Source organism: Acanthaster planci, linkage group LG10, assembly GCF_054643075.1.
Source record: "Acanthaster planci isolate LZ-2023a linkage group LG10, COTS_SCS, whole genome shotgun sequence".
Taxonomy (NCBI): Eukaryota; Metazoa; Echinodermata; class Asteroidea; order Valvatida; family Acanthasteridae; genus Acanthaster; species Acanthaster planci.
In genome coordinates, this window is record NC_141786.1 from 9567943 (window position 1) to 9586187 (window position 18245).

At 41.0% G+C, this 18245-nt stretch overlaps 1 protein-coding gene across 6 annotated transcripts in view; it reads right to left on the reverse strand.

Moving 5' to 3' along the window:
• Positions 1–18206, reverse strand: part of LOC110978099 (glucose-6-phosphate exchanger SLC37A2-like) — a 37307-nt gene extending 19101 nt beyond the window's left edge. For 2 of the 6 annotated variants that reach the window (XR_002598019.2, XM_022232808.2), the window contains exons 1-7: positions 17657–17807; positions 16189–16390; positions 10069–10150; positions 5706–5811; positions 4353–4431; positions 1478–1613; positions 562–638 (exon numbers count right to left, since the gene is read on the reverse strand). Coding sequence is in view for 5 of the 6 variants with exons in the window: in XM_022232808.2 (XP_022088500.2) it covers positions 562–638; positions 1478–1613; positions 4353–4431; positions 5706–5811; positions 10069–10150; positions 16189–16256 (548 nt within the window). In the remaining variant the exon portion in view is untranslated. Of the gene's footprint in view, positions 1–561; positions 639–1477; positions 1614–4352; positions 4432–5705; positions 5812–10068; positions 10151–16188; positions 16391–17303; positions 17478–17656; positions 17808–18052 lie in introns of those variants that run through there. The other 4 variants (XM_022232809.2, XM_022232803.2, XM_022232805.2 and 1 more) reach the window with 3 other exon arrangements.
• Between the last annotated feature and the right edge of the window lie 39 nt (positions 18207–18245).

The window sequence follows — 18245 nt, forward strand, 5'->3', positions numbered from 1 at the left end:
CACCCCCAATCGGCAAAAAGAAAGTCAGGTGGTTACAAGCGGGTTCTTGCACGTGGTCTGCGTGCACGCAAAGATCATACACGCCGCAATAAATTACTTACGCGTACTCAGCGTGCTCCGAGTCAAATGCGCATATAATTGCACGCCTACGTGGTGAGTACCCCAAACCAAAAAAAATGCCCTCTTTTGTTCCGCTCGGAGCAGATACATGTACATGCAGTCGTAGGCAATATGAAGCAATAGACCCGGTGCTTCTATCTTCATGTATAGTCAGAGCGGGATACGGCATGCACAGTGTAAATTCACCTACATTCAACACACGAAGCCAATAATCTGCGCAACAGACGAGCACGTGTTGCTCTCTGGTTTATCATTACTGTGTGTCCATCCTTTCCTAGTGTCACTTGTTTCGATGTGGCCCCTTGTCAGAATCGGACCCTTCTACGCGCCGTCACCCCATGACTGACATTCGTTGAGTGCAGCGTTGTTGCACCTATGCTCTGCCCATCCCCCAAAAAACAAAACAAATGCCCAAAAATCTGACGGTTATTTTTGACTCACTTTCCTTTTCCGTACCAGTTGGCTACCACGGCAACCACTGCTGGCCAACCTGTTGCTTGGAAGAAACCCCCGACAATCTACGTGTAAGATTGAAAACGAAAAAGAAGCATCATGTTAGGAGGGCCTGGTGGAAAAATGGCACTAAAAGCTCCTTGACTCAAACTATTGCTGTCAACACGAAATAAGGTGTTTGGGTGAAATCTAAAAATATTGGCCGCTACAAAATAAATAAAACAGTCTAGATCATAGGCTGTTTCGATGAATATACATGTACATGTATCTTTCATACCTAGAGAGCCACCCAAACAGTGTTTTCAAAAATTATATTGCTGTCGTAGGGACTTTTTAGAACTCAGCCAACAAGATTGTCTTCACTGCTCCGACAAACAGAAGGAAAGACACACAGGGAATTGTACATATAAAAAAAGGACTGTTTTAAGCTACTCGCATCCTCCACACACACAGCAAGGGCGTTTTGGCGGATGCAACGCACAGTGATGGTGAAGGGGGGCACTGCCAAGCCGACATTTCACCTTAAAACAGCCAGGCAGAGTTGGATTACATGTATCTCCCCACAGCTGGGGAGGGGGAAAAGTTCACTGAAAAACCATCTGAAGGCTTAGTTTTCTGATAACAGACAAAATAAAATGTGAAGGGGGGGTACAATCCCTCCTGGTTCTTTCACGGTTTAAAACTCAAAAAAATATGAGGATTCCACCAATTCTTTGATTTGGGCTGTAAGACCAAATGAGCCCAAGTCATTCACCAAGAACCAGAATTAGGGGACATCATGGCTGCCCAACTTATTGGTCAAACAATCACTGCGTCAGTTCAGCGGTTACTCGACTGCAACACTGGTCAGACGTTGAGAACTCTTTTCAGGAAGCCTGGAGGTCTCCAGCATCTTAATACCTACCATCATTGTGATGAAGAAAGCATAGTTGTGAATCTGAAAGAACTGGGCCAGGCCCACCACGGCTGTGAAGAGACCGCTCAGGAACATGCCGCCGAACAGAAAGTAGCGTAGACTCATCCGCTCAGCAATGTGACCGCTGCGATGTGAACAAACACATTTTTAAAAAGTCGGTCAAACCACTTTTAAGGATCTTTTGGGAAATGTGATGTACCACGATAAAAATGGTGTGGTCTACAATTTAAAGAAAGTTGAACAAATGAAATGACGACACATTTCACAAAAGTTACAAACTATGTAAGTCCCCAACTTGCATGACAAGGTTCTGAACTAATTACATGTAGAGGGCAAAAGCTGTGCCAAACAAATCCGAGATAAATACTCATCTAACTAATTAAGTTGGGTTAAGGCACTTACTGTATGCTTATTAAACCTAATTTTATATGAGAAATGAACAGCTTTGCTTTTGGGAGAAATGAAACGCTAGTTAGGCTGAGAGAAACATCAAGATTTCTGCCTCGTTCCGATGAGGAAAAGAGCTTTCATTCTTGTTTGTGTTTTGTTAAATGGTGGGCAAAGCCATAAATCTAAAGACTCGTTAATTATTGATGTACAAGTAACACTTAATCAGCCCTGATAAAAACCACAGTCAGCCTTACCAAAGACATTTAACAAAATTTGAATATTGCGCAAATGTGCAACAGAACAGTATGCCGCATGGTGTGAAGTTATGCCACGTTCTGTAAAATCTGCTGCGAGGACTATCGTGGAGGTTCCACGCTCTTCATTGCCTTTTCCTGCACCAACTCCTTTCATGCAAGTATTTTAAATGTTGGAATGCTACACATGTATACATGTAAATCAAGACACATTAATGATTACAAGACACTGGTTCCATGTACTAGTATGCTCAGGATGTCATCATTTTGACACAACATGTACATGTACACATGTATCTCACATGTCTCATGTTGAAGAACATGAACTAAGAATCAAGTGCACTTTACATACCGGTAGATCATTGGCCACAGGCAGAGATTAGCATAGACTTATCCGATAAGACACCCTACATGTAACTGCGGTGGCGCCGCACTCACACGCACATTCTTCAGCTTGACGCGGCGCGTGCACATGTATTTGGCAAATCACGACACCCTATTGGTCGAAGAGGCATGTAAAGCGCGAGTGTATGTACCACCTGTCCACTGGCCTTGTGCCACCGCAGTAATGGCTTCTAATTCTGCTGGTCGAATTAGAGTATAGAGGCAAGTAACGGTAGTTCAAAGCTTTTTTCCAAATTTCAGAGACACAGAGATGTACATGTATGCAAGCATCATCGCACAAACTGGTTCTCATCTTATTCAATTACAGTGCCGTGCCAGATGTTGCAGATTTATGTAAATTTTCCAAATTTATGTACATGTACCGGTATGAATCCTGCCGGTACATGAATATTTCAAACCTTGAGTTAATCTCCGCTCCAATCAAATCAAGGTCAGATAAATCACCATTTGAAAATGACACAAAGTACCAGTCAATGGGAGACTTTTGGGTGCTGGTGGCAGGAGACACACCGGTCCTTCACAGTATAGTGCATGCTCAGGGCTGTACACGCCAGCTCAGAACAACGCACGCATGCTCAGGACTGGTAAAAAAGGGCCGGTATGTTTGCTGCCACCAAGGGTCTCAAAGTCTCCCACTGGCAGGGAAATAAAGACTTGTCCATCCGATAATACGTTTTTCCCTCATAATGAATGAAATGTGTAAACCCAAGATCCCGACACCTATAGTCTTCGTGCACTGCGTTCTTCATTTTCTGTTAACTGCCTGCGTGTATATATTTGGTATACAATCAGCCAAATGGTACAGGGGTATGCTGCAAGCATCGCTTGGACTATTTTTATGACTGAGCACTCAGCACATACATGTAGTGAAGGCACCTGCATAAAACAGTGGCGGCCAAGCGCACAGATGTTCATCCTTAAAGTAACATTTAAAAAAGAGACAATAAAATAAGGGGAGGGGGAAGAGATGGGGGAGGCACACCATCTAACACGGCATTTCATTAGCTACACGTATCTTCAGTCAGTCATAAATCAGTCTCTGTGTTTGATGTTTCCTTCATTCTTGCTACATGTACACTCTATGTAAGTTAGGGCTGTGCTGAATATCCAAATAACTGAATATTCGATCGAGTATTCGAATATTATTCTCTGAATTTGAATATTTGAATGCAGAATTCATGAAAAGGAAGGGAACATTTTCTTTTGTTTTAAATGAGAAAAATTGCACTATGGAGGCTTGTTTCAAGCAGATTTAAATGAAGTGACAGAAATCTTTCAACGCTTCATATTTAAAGTAAATTATTCATTAAACAATTTAAAAAGAAGTCATTCAAATTACCAGCACAGATGTTGTTTTGGCTTTTTTTCCAAAGCAACTTCTGAGATTTAAAACATTTTTGGACACACCATAATTTGACCAAACAGAGGTGGACTAAACATCAATAGATATTTGGAAAGAAGAAATGTACTTTTTTTCCAAAGCAACTTCTGAGATTTAAAACATTTTTGGACAAACTACAATTTGACCAAACAGAGGTGGACTAAACATCAATAGATATTTGGAAAGAAGAAATGTACAGGTTGTATAATTTTAGCCCTTTTCAACCTGGAACAAAAAAGCTGCACAAGTACAGTGTACGTGTAATTTATGTATGGTTGATTGTAATGTGCTCAAATGCCCATGAATGTGACTTCAGAACGACTTGCAATTTGGCAGAAATGTGTCACGTGCTCACTAAGGTGCTCTGTCGGTAGACCCACAAACTTGGTGGACGAGAAGGGGGAAAAACGTAACATTTGTGCGAGTCATTCACCTGAAAAACATTCCTACTGCATAGGCAAATAGATACCCGGTGTCTAGCCATCCTAGCAGGACCTCAGCATCAGAGGTGTCTACAAAACATGAACGGAAGAAATGGCATTATCAGAACAGGAAAAAGTAGAACATTTCCAACAAAAAAGAAAAAGAAAACACAGAAAAACTACCATGCAGAACACAGTGTTTCCTTACATGTAAATCCATTTGAAAATCCAGACAATTTTGCCAGGAGTCTCAATCAATCCTCTTAAAATTCCTGAAATATTACTTGCATTCGCCCAACTGGCACATTCTTTATTGTATTTGAAAGCACTTCTTTAAAAGACCTTTTTCTTGTGCTCCTGTAAAAACACTGTAATGTTAAACTCAGGATTTTCCAGATTTTAAAGGAGACTTTTTTTAAAAGATCCTGAAATCAGAAAAACTCTGGACAAATTTCACCTCTGGTTCACTCAGCGTGCTCAATCAAGAGAAAACGTCTTTTTTTTAATTTTTCACAAAACCCTAGGAAAACCCTTTATCAGGGCAAAAAAGATGGGACTTATCTAGTTCTCATTACATTGCTTTGTTTAGAGTCTGCAAATCTGTAATCCTACAAACCCTGGCAAAGCAATTGCTGGCATGGAAGATTTACATGTATGTTACCAGTATGCCCTAAGACAGAATGCGTACATCCCAAGGAAATCAAAAGTGAAACCTAGACAAAGAAAGCTAGCCATGGAGGCATTTCCTGTTTTTCTGTCTCATCAATTGGAACTGTTGACAGCATGTACACACGTAAGGAATGTTTACTTTTGGGTCATTCCATGAGGTTGGGGCACAATCTGTGACGGTGTCAATTGTTACATGGGTTCCGTGAAAATGAACAGCTATTTCCCTGCATGTGGATTCCAAATTGACAGTGTGATACATCTTGTAAGGCTGAATACAGGGGCGTGTGTTATTTTTACAGAGTAAATGACCTACTCTACTGGTCATGACAGCAGGATTCTAGCCATGGTGGACCACCCCGTACTACAAATTTCCGCCGGCACTCAGGGTTGAAATTGGCTGTGCCACCCAGCACGGATTTTCCAAAAAATGAACTGAAATATTACTGAAAAGCATCAGAAAGCATTAAGAACTGCGCTCACTATGCTTTGTAATCCAAAAAATTACCCGGCACTAAAATGGTCCTAGCTACTGTAGAACACTGCATGACAGGTGTTAAAAGTTACCCACATAACACGGACACAGTCACAAATTGCACCCAACCTCACGGAATGACCCTTTTACACAAAATTACAGGTATTTGATTCTTTGGGGCATTTTGGCTGTGTTTTGTTTGTATTTTTTGGAAGTAACTTACCAAAAGGTTTCCAGTCACACCAGTTGGGGTTTCCGGCGTCGGAAATATTGAAAATGGGGAACTGAAGGTCATTGATGGGTATGGAGCAGTTACGGTGCCACACACCCTAAAAATGAAACAGGAACTTATTAATTTCATTATGATGCAAATTATGCAAATAAATTTGTCGGTTTGTCGCTAGACTTGACTCAAGTCACAATCTCTGTGATGTCTTCTTTTCTGCTTTGGCTAAACACAGAATTGAGACCGCCATTTTGCTTCGTACCCTCTTGTGTCATATTACAATGATTCAGTTCAGAAATCCCAACTTGACGAATCTGCCAACCATTTGTACACAGTGAATGGGCTCATGAAATCTATCGAAAGTGGTAGCAGCCAATCACATTGCTGGGCTTGTTTTTACGTCATTCATACCTGCATTATAATGAACGAGTCTACAAGTCTGACTGCTTTGATTGGTGGAAATTCCATACATTATGCAAGATCATGTCGTTCATATGCAATTATGAATAACTACACACATGTATATCACCGCAGCGGGTCCGATAGGTCCAGTCAGTATGGTAAGTCGGACTTACTGACTGGTGACATACATATATGACACACATTGTACTGTACAATAAAGGCTATCAAATGAGGGCGCCTTATAAGGGTTACGCAAGATGCCGGGCCGAGCGCGACGGCTGTGTAGTGCGTACTGGCGCGGCTGAAGGGATGGCTGACTAGGAAAGAGCAACCTATGTCTGACTTGATTCAAGTCTAGTTTGTCATAAACACCACGCTATACTGTGCAAAGACTGGCTACATGTACTTGTAATGCCTTGTCAACCTGTTTTTCACCTGCCCTCTGTTTGCTCTATGGTCCATGTCGATCCCAACACACTGCCCCCAGAAACCTCTGGTAACATACCAAAATATTTTTTATATTTTAAAAATTTCTTTGATTTCTTTTTGGTTTCGTTTTCTATCCGTCTGTTTGTGTACAGCATGAGAGAGTTTGCACGTGCTCAAATAAATTTGCATTTAAATTATGGACATCTGTTGAGCTAATGAAGATCCACGGTTGACAAGCTCGCATGTGAAACAGAATGGTAATCTCCCCCAAAAAGGTCAATGCAATGCAACCAGTCCAGCCACCGGCACGCTCACAGTGCAGCTGCGTGTATACGGCCAGGAATTTCCTGACAATAATTTACAAAACTTAACTTTATCAGGGCACATACAATTAAAAGCAAAGTAAGCTCCTAATCTGTTCACACTACGGTACACAGATCAGCATCTACGGCAGTCTGCCGGTAATGCATTTAATTTCATTTTTGAGTAACAGCAGGCTTTCACTCAGACACCTGTCAACATGTACACTTGTACCAGTAGGTCGGGGTGAAAGTGGCAAAAAGGATATTTTTTTCTGAAAAAAAAGTTGAGCAATTTGTTTTATCCATTAAAGGTTCCTGACTCCTTCATTCCTCAAAGCAAGATGGCACATGTACCGTAGATGCATATTGTACATACATGTTCATGCTGCACTGTACAAGGTATATAGAATAATGCAGTATTTATCGCCAGACAAGTGCTGTGAAAGAGTGGACTTTTTATTTTATTATTTTTATATTTTTCTTGGGGGTTGGAGGGGATGGTACATGTACATGTATCTGATTCTGGTATGTCGTATTATTAGTGTGAAATGTGTTAAATGGAACGCATTGTTTGGTTTAGTCCGGGAAAACAGCATTCGGGTACAGCAGCATGATGGTGCAGGCAGATAATGCAAAGTGGATAATGTACAGTACATGTATTCTTTTATGGCGGCATACCTGTACATGTCGGCCGGAAAGATGAATTTACGGTGCAATGAAACCAGTCAGCCATTTAAGCAACAGTGCAGTGGCAATATGGTCGAGCTATTACCATAAAATAAAAACCCTCCTTTTGCTCTAATAGTCACAGACAGTCAAAAAAATACCCTCCACTTGATCTGACCCAGCATACAGACACACAGGGGTAATTGGGACTGATTTTGACTGACAGAGATAGGACAACTTTGTCAAGAATGAAGTTGCATATCTTTATAAACGTAGGAGGGTTAATGACAAAAGATTTGTGACTAAATCTCATCTTATGATAACCATTTCTTACAGCGCATGTGCAGGTACCGATATGCTGTAAAGGTTTCCCTTCGGCCATGTTGGATGTGATTGTAACTGTCTTGTTAAAACCTAAGGTGTTGCAAATAGGTTTTGACATATGGCACCATTCTCAAGCAATGGTGCTCAGTGAAGCACGGCGGAATTCAATCGCTGTGTCATTTGAAAACATTTCTCTCCCACTTTATACAATAATATGATTTACACATGTACATACATGTACATACATGTACATGTAGTCCTACAACACACAACCCGGTCAAATCAACCCTTTATTTCAGAATTTGTTTTTCCTGGGGCACCCTACATGTACATGTATTCTGTCCACAGATGCTGTAGTTAAAAATGGAGCAACATGTACCGGTACATGTATAAGGTATAAATACCAGGGCACATGCATATTCACCGTGCAATACATGTATAGAGCATGTACATGTATTGGTCCTCAAGTCATGTACTGGTCCCTAAGTACCGGTACATGTACAATCGTGTATGTTTAGGCAATGAAAGTCCAACAGACATGACAGAAGTCAGTTGCCTGTGTTCACCTAAACAGTAATTACAACGTAACCTGGCTTCCACATGTACCAGGTATAAATGTGACAAACAATGACCGAAGAGCTTGCCCAACTCTGACTGGAGCCATTATTAATGAGCCATTCATTACATGTACATAGTCAGCGGGTCAGGGGAGTGAGTGACCACTTAAAATTAGAGCTGAAAAACAGCTGGCCAGATGCCGAAGCGTAAAAAGTTCCCATACTTTTGTGCACACCGGGCGTACAAAAAAGCTGCAATTCGGGGTCGACATCCAAACAAAAAAAGGTGAAATCAAAAAAGGCTGAATGCTCACACCCCTGATAGTACATGGGTGAATGAAGGCCTGACCTTCAGGGTGCTGCTCTGCCATCAGAGCACTGCAGGGCCTTACAAAGCTACAATGTACATGTACATACATGTATCAACATGTACTATATACGCACTGTGGAGGCATCCTGATCATGCCCATGGATAGCGGCTGAGCAGTACCAGCTGAAATAAAGTACATGTACATGTACATGTTGTTTTCAGCATTGCTCATGGTGGAATACTACATGTACACGCCTAGTTTGTTATGAATTAAAGAGATCCTCCACTTTCATTTTTAGGACCTTAAAGTACCTGTATATTTGCACATATGCAAGTACATATACAATGTACACCGGTCCTTGTCATACATTCGGGGTCCAAAAGAGTGACACCTTCGTATCCCTGTTACACCCGACTTGTGTGATTTGACATGGCAATATCACTGACAATGATTTCAACCTATTTCTATCTGTTTGGCAGGAAACGTGCATTAATTCACCACTCTTGGGAATTAAAAAGTGTGTTCTGTGCTTACAAAATCATACGTCAGATGTGACAGGGACACACACCAAAACTTGGACAGTCCCAGAATGGCCGACATGCACGCACATGGTACATGTACATTACATGTATCAGTACCGGAACATGAAGAGAACTTTCTATGAATTGTTGAGTTGATCAGAACGGAACATGGACAAAGTCTGTGTTTAATTTTATATTCTCCATTAACGTTTGTCATGTACAACGCTGAAAACGAAGAATTGTTTAGTGTAAAAAGGCCAACACCAACAAACGTGAGAAAGAGTCATCAGCTAATTGAAATTATTTTCCTCTCTATCCGGATAAACTCACAAGTACTGCACTAGTGTACAGCATGTACACATACACGTATTGTGCAATCAGTCAAGTCAGAAGAACACTGTACCCCCTGGTACAAGTAACTACATGTATTGGGCATGATCGACCCATCTGGACATCCGTCTGATCACTCTGCACTAATGGTCAATCCCGTACGAAATCGTCTAATTACGTCTTGTTTTCAAACAATTTTCCACAACCACAAACTACAAAGAGACAATTGGCCAATGGCCAAATTATTGGCAAATCGTGGGCAAATCGACAAAGATCACATAAAGATCAAGTGAAAGCACAGATAGATTGCGGCCAATGTAACCACAGGACAACTACGCACACACACGTACACGTATATAACTACCGGTACATGTATGTATGTCGGATGAAATATCTGGGGCACATGTACATGTAGTGCACACATTTATTCATTTCGCCAATTTTTTAGTAAAACTGAATCGTGGTTAAAAACACTAGCAAAGGGATCGGGGTGAGGACATTAGGCTCCGCCCACTTACCTTGGCAATGCTGATTGGCCTTCTAGACAAATGGTAGGTCATGTAGGTGAAGAAAGTGATTATTAACACCAAGATCTTGTGGCTGCAGGTTTACAAAGAAAAAAGGAAAGTATCGTAAGAATAACAAAATGAATGCACGTACATCTACCGCAATATCACAATTACATTTGTAAAGAGCGGACAAAAAAGTGAATCATTGCCTACACACGTGCACATCATTAGGGCTGAGTTATATCAAGTAAATTTTTCTCACAATTTGAATATTTGACCTTCAATTTGATCGAATATCCGAATATTCGGTTGTACCCATTGGCAGATTGTTGATGAACAAACCACATACAAAATCAGTTGTAATAATGCACACTTGTACATTATGATCAATATAACATGTTGCACCTCTGGGAGTAGAGATCTCCAGCCACGATTTGTAAAGCAAGATTTTAGAGACGAGCGATAGTTCTTGCCCTGTTGAAAATTTCTATTCCTTTAAGTTGGTTAATGAATAATTTACTTTTTCTATCATAACATGAATGAATCTGCATTGAAACAAGCCTCCATAGTGCAATTTTTCTCATTTAAAACAAAAGAAGATTTCCCCTCCCTTTTCATGAATTTTGCATTTGAATATTCAAATTCGGAAAATAATATTTGAATATTTGATCAAATATTTGGTTATTCGGATATTCGGCACAACCCTATACCCATGTACATGTAAATGTACCCTACATAAAAACAATGTGTCAATCTGGGTATATTTATGATACGCTCTACTGCACTGTCCATGAGACCAGGACACATGTGCACCGTTGACAGCCATTTTTTAACACTTTTGTTTGTGTGTCGACAATTTCCTTCCTTACAGCATAAAATTACACTGGAAAAAATAATGGATTCCAGACTGTTCGTGTAACTTCACAGATGTTTTGCAATGATTGTGTATAATGTCCATGTCACCCACGTCCCTTCAGCGTAATGTCCATGATGCTCGTTTGTAATTCAACTACTTCATTAAAACCCTAACACTCCTCAGTCCTCCAACAGGTGAAGGATTGAGGAGGGTTAGGGTTAAGTGATTACCATTTATCAGTTTATTTCAATGCATAGTGCTGGTATACATCATGTGAGGTACTGCATCAAACAAACAAATGGGTACTTCTAAGTTTCGGTAGCTAAAACAATTTCAAAACCAGGATTGGTCCTCAAATGTCTGTACATGTATGTAATGCCCATGATGGTGGAATTACCCAGTTATTATAGGAATGTGAACCAAACTTAAAGTTGCCTTGGAACCAATCACAGCTTAGGGAATGACCTTGAGCAGGCCACATCAGCAGAAGACCAGACAAACCGTGGACAAGAAAGAGACCTGCGTAGGGATGGCACCAGGAACAGGGGAAGGCAGCACATTAAGTCAGGGAAAAGAATTCCCTAAATTTACACGGATGCCACTTGACACCCTGTGCACGAACCCAACATGCAAGACTCAGGTCTAAGAATTCTTAAGTGTTTTCTAAGTAAATATCTCAATATGTTCACTGCTAACATGCCTAAATTTGACTTTCGAGGGCACTTTATTGCTTTCAGGTGGCTAATTAATACATACATGTACATGTACTTGTAGGCCACTGCAGGGAATGTTAGTGGTGTCCGTCAATGGAATTCTTTTCCAAGTTGGAGATGGGAAACCCACAAGTACTGGGGTCAATTCAAGTTTGGCACCAGTATAAGTAGGCCTACCGTACAACATAGCCAGACAGAGAGAAATGTGGTGCAGCCGTGCTTTCGGCCAGCAGTGGACCGACGATATATACATGTACATGGGTAATTCCCGAAATTAGCGGTCCATTTTTGGGATGTCCCTGTCACATCTGACATATGATTTTGTAAACTTGCTTAGAACACATTTTGCAATTTCCAAGAGTAATGAATTAATGCAAATTACCTGCCAAACAAATACTAATAGTTTGAAATAAATTCCGGTGATATTTCCATGTTAAATAACAAAGGTCAGATGAAACTGGGACACACTTTGGGACCCCAATTTCCGAAATTACGGCACCAACCTACCGGTACATGTACATAATGTAAACATGGTGTTTTTTGGAAGCCTCTGAAAAGGCGTAAAAAAAATCCAGAGGATATAGAGGACACTTTGGACTGGTTGCTGCCTCTTTCTACTGAACTCATCCGCAACTTTGGACAGGAAACCAAACCAGTCTGTACCTGCATGTAATAGATCTCAGACTTCATTTCCCTTTTTAAAAATTCTCTGCAGCAAAAATCTCCACTAAGAAAGAAACCAGAAAAGAAAAACTTACAGAAAAATAAAGAAAAGAGAGAACCTTAAAAAAAAATGACAGGATGGGGGTGGAATGATGAGTCACTGAAGGGGTTGAACCCAGGTCCACCTGCTGGCTTGACAACTTGAGAGTTAAATAAGCCAACAGAGAAATTGATGGCCAGATGGAATTTACAAGCATACAGGTTGATCTACATGTACATGTACAACAGCCCTTGTGATTTGGAAATTGCAGGCGTGTAAAAAAAACACTCCAGGCGTGCAATGTTTCTAGGCGTGTGATTTTGAAAAATGAATCAAAACCTTGAGTCAATCAAGAAATACATGTAGTAAAATAGAAAGATAAAATTGGGTCAACATTACATATAAACAATCAACAAAACCAACTAAAAAATGGTGCAACAGTTTCAGATCACACTGCTTACTTCAAGTAAACTCGAAGAGATATGTCCAATACATGTAAAAAGATTCAAAGTTTTATGACGGTCACAAAATCATGCCCTTTCCAAACTAGCAGCCTCGACGGACCATGCAGAACTCCTCTGAGTCACAAGTTCACTCCAATTCTCCATTAAATTTTTCAAATAAATCTTCCGCTTTTCCAGAGGTTTCCCTTTGCCAGATCTCCTTCCTAGGAGTTATTTCCGTTCATAATGCTAAAAAAGTTTATTGGGCAACATCAGGTGCGATCCACACCGGCATGATCTCTCCATGGCTTTCATGCAGTAATTTGTGCATCATGATTGACTGGTCTGGTCCCAGTCTCGACTTCCAAGGAATTCGTTGTTTCACGGCGCATAGGGTGCGGGAGCCTGCAAGCATGTCGACTTCTGGAGATCGTTTTGTGCAGATGCGAGTAAAAGCCCAAATTTTTTTTTCCAAAAATGCCGTTGTTGTGATCAGAACAACTTACAGGACAGACACCTCCACGAAAAACTTGGGATAATCAGGGAATTCGTTGGGAAAATTTGACTGAAAAGTGGTGTGATCTCGTGGCACTGCATTTGACGTGTAGAAGCATGTAAAGCCATGTACATGTACAGTCTGGTGCATGTACATGTAGCATTACGCATGTAGCAACGGTTGCTCAACTGTTTCGCAGGGAGAATAAAACATGATTAGTTATTACTAACTGTTAGGTACATGTAGGCCTACTGTTTGATTCTTTTCGTTTATACAGTATAATTATAAAGTAAACTCCTGCGGAGGAGTGCTGTATGGATGGTTTCAGAAATGCAATTATTTGCACTTCTCAGGAAGCTTTTAGGCATCTGATGGTACATGTACAAAGTATGCATGGGGTTGCATGACAGCTGTTGTACATAGCCACTACATCCTAGAAATTCAGATGGTGCGAACAGAAAAATATAAAAATTTCCACTTCAGATGGGGAAAAAAAATTGAAACGTACATGTACATGTACATGTACAGTATCAGGGATACAGTTGAACACAGACAAAGGTACATGTACATATGTAAGAAGAGTACATGTATTAATTACATGTACATGTACAGTACAAGGTCACATCTTTAACAAAGACAATTTTACATGTAGGTCCCAAGTCTTTGCTTTCCCATCACTGCTAATACAAGGTAACTACATGTACATGTACATGTACATGTTCATGAGTACAATGTACATGTACTACAGTACAAAAAGGTAATTTTTAAAGTCCCAAAGGTACATTTGTACATTGTAAATTTTAAAGTCCCAAGGATTCTGTTTCAACAGTGTTCCATTAAGCATGTATCTATTTAAATACAGTATACATGTACATGTAATGGACATGTACATACTGTAGTACAAGATGAGGTAATTAAACACATTAAAAATACATACATCCTCAAAACAAATCAATTTCATTTTATTGGAGGGATTACATGTATCTACATGTAGTTTTATTTTCTAATACTGTAGCTTACAGGACTATTTTTTTTCCTGAACCAAATCAGGCACTGGTATACGGGTAGGGCCTACAGGTACATATACATGTAGTATATGTATGAAGCATGTTCACGCACGTACCCCTACACCTGTACAGTGTATCTGTACATGTACCCAGTGTGCGCCTCTGGGTTGTGAAGGTAACTGCTGCAGAAATACCATTGCTGCAAGTCAATCCATGTTTGAGAGCATTTTATGTAGTTTCACTCTTACTGAAGTTACTCATTTCTACACAAACGTTTATACACACATACATGTACAGTATCTGCCGCAGGCCTCAGGCTCATAGTAGGGCATTTTTACAGCTCATGTGATCTTGCTAATCAGATAACACGTGATAATAACTGTCAGAGTACAATTTCCTGCCTTGTACACATAAACAGTTTCTCTTCCTGGTTTTGGGGAAATATATTCAGGAGGTGCTTGCTTTTTTATCACTTGACGAAGTTGACGTTCTTGACTCGTTTAACGCTGCTGTGGCTTCAGAAGTAAATGATCGCCAAAAAGCAGGGCATCATCAGGCCATTTAAAGTCAGTATTTATTTTGGGGGGTTCACATCACTCTGACTGGACCAAAATTGGACAAGAGGAGAATGTTCATTGTATATTTTATGAATTTGACATCTTCCCATCCAAAGTGAACTGAGGGTTGAGACGTCCAACAAATGGTACATTGTAGAACACGTACGGTAAAAGAGTCAGATACGACAAACAGGACAGATACCAACTGTCAGCTGCTTAATCTGTTAATTGACGTCAGATAGAGTTTTGAAAGGGTATCGAATGAACCTCATGGCAGACTGGAAGTAAGTTCATGGGAGACGGCATCATCCGAAGCCACAATGGCTATAGCGCACTACAAGTAGGGGCATGCACCACACACGTCAGTCTACTCCACATATGTATCTTAAGGCAAACTTGAATTTTCAATTCTGATTGGTTGATTCATGGCAACCAACATTGTGACATTTTTGCTGAGTCCATGTTAAACTAATGTCTGCATCACTCTACATGTAACTCAATGCACTGCACTATTTTTACACCAAAAGCAAACGCACTTCTGCGTGACTGTAAATTCAAAAGTGGCAAATTTAACAACTTCTATTCTTTGTGTTTATAAGCCCTGTTGTTATTGAAATAAACTAAAACATAAACAATTCCAATGCTCACGAGAGGAAATTGCAAAATTGTGGTACACCGGTGTTACTTCTTTTGCGGTGCGCGGGTATGGTACCCTTTTGTCTTCTACAGGTATTTTACGTAAAATGCACAAAGGGCCCCTTACCATCTTTACTGCGCGTCAAGTTTGCTTGAAGATAAATTCGTTATCACCACCGCGCTCACGGGAACACGGATTAATGCAGTGCGTCTGTGCTCCGCACACCACGAGGCTAAAGGTGGAGTGGTATATGGGACACAGATGCACAACGTGCACATCATTCCCGCCTCGTGGTATATCTGGGACATACACACGCTACATTATTCCATGTTCCAGTCCCGCTCGTATGATAAACTAATACATTTACATTTTTTTGTACACACAAAACGTTTTGCTGTTTGTGCCTGTTGATCCGGTGAGAAACTTTGTCCGGACAATACATTTTGAAGAAAAAGAACACAGATAAAGAAGTATAAAACTTAAAAGCAAAAATGGTGCGGGCGTGAAAATCAGGGCGAACCTAAAAATCAATTTCACTTTGCTTTTAAACTTTGAATAAGTCAAAATGGGTTACACATTTAATACACAAAAAGGGGAAAAAATTCAAAGGGGGTGCCAGGCAGGGAAAAGAAAGGGGTAGTAGAAAATTAATCCTTGCTTTCTTTTTTGAACCGGGCCCACAGTAACTGAGCCATCTCTCCCCATGTCTATACTTACAGTAATGTCCGGTACCTCCCACGAAAGCAGGCATTCAGCAGAGGGGTCATCAATGGGGTCCCCGCCATGGTCAGTATAGATAGCCTGGTGTTGGCTGCAGCCTGGTGGGCCAATGACTAGGAGAATACTTCACTGCTGCTGGATCTAAGCGCTTCTGTGCACACTTAAAAGTTCTAGGTATGATTTACTGTACCAACCAAACCTGAAAAGAAAGTTGAGAACAATACAATAATAGTACAAGGTCACGAGATAAATAGGACTAAGAACTCTACGTGTACATGCGCAATGTTTAGCACTTTGTACTTAGGTTAAGTGATTTCAAACACTTCAATTTTTTTTCCTCTTTGATTTTTTATTACAGGTAGAGGTATCAGAGTTCAGTTAGTGATGACCTGGTTAAAAGCCAAACCGTGTACTGTACACAAGCCAGTTTGACACCATAAAATAGTCACATGAAGAGAGTACTTTCAGAAATTTTTCTGAAGCATTTCTGGAGCACTTTAAAGTTGTCTTGGCTATGGCAGAAACGATGGCTTTCTTTTCCTCACACTTTTGAGAAAGGAACGTGGATACTGTTGCCTCGAGTCTCCTTTGCTGCTTACAGCTTTGTGTAGTGCATCTATGGATGACAAACCCAAGAGCTCTGTTACACCCAAACTAAAGCGTCTCTCCTAACTACAGTTGGGACAGTCCCAACTGTAGTGCTGCAGTTAGGCTGGCCCAACTTTGTTGACCAATTCCTTAAAAAATTCTCAACCTTCACCTAGTTTATGCATCTCACTCTTGATACAATTCATCTAAAATACGGCACATCGTCTGTGACATGACAACATGACATGTAAACAATATCCATTTGACTTGGCTCCACTGCAGAGTACCCCACCATTCCACACCCCACACGATCAAACCTCATAGCCAGGTACATGTACAGGTCAAAGTGTCACACTCTTCTCAAGGGATTTTCACCTTGTACCCACGTAAGCAGTCATTCCAGGGGTCAACTGGTCCCCTGTATTCAACAATCATTTACTGTATAAGGTAATCTAGAATTTGGCTTCATGTCACCCTACATGATCACCGATCACACTTTTTAACTACAAAAATGTAGGCCTTACGTTACTGCCATCGTGCCCAGCTACATCATACATGTACATGTATCTAACACTACTCGCAGAACTGTGACTTGTGAAGCATATAATCGTACACCATGGACACGGAGTGTGCCTCGCAGTTCTGGGTGTAGCTAAACCCAATCTCGTTTTCAAGGCAGTCGCTACCCCCCAGAGCGGAGTGTACGACAAACCACACACCGGCCACAGCGCGCGACGAACCCTATGATGTAGGCCCTGCATGGCCACTGTCGCCCGTCCGCTCGCGCTTTGTCAACCATAGTGAGATTTGTCACGTTTGTCTGCCACATTACAACCACTTTTTTGGACCTAAAATACACTCAATACAAAATAAATACCTCAATCGTTACGTCTGAAGCAAATCCATCTGTGGTTTATCAACAAAACAGCATTTTTTCAAAGTGAAAAGTAAGAGATCGGGAGGATAAACAACTGATGCCACTGCCTCTGGGTTTTATCAGATGCTACGCCATATGACAGGCTGCTCTCGTAATAATACACGTGGCATAGTCGACGTATAATCTGGGAACAAGACCTTTCACTGGAAGGTCCGGGCTGTGGCTGCGACTAGGCTGAAAGTGTAAGCTTTGATGAAACAGCTGCACCGGTCCGTAACGCGTAATGGTACCTCACATGCGGAACCCCCCTCCCCCGTAAGGCTCGGCCCACAGCCTGGGCGCAAAGTTTCGACCCAGAATACCTACCAGTTGCCTACCTAACTACCATTTGCTTACCACAATATGGAGGGCTTGTGCTGGTGTTACTTCTTGGCGGGACTCCTGTCGCCTGTGCAGTGTTCACCCTCATTCATGAAGTTTATGTACATGTACATAATATAGCCTACTCTTGCCGTTCAGCATCACATGATTGCCACGTGATGATCTCACCCGACCCATGGCCCACAGCGAAGTCCTGCTCATCAGGGCC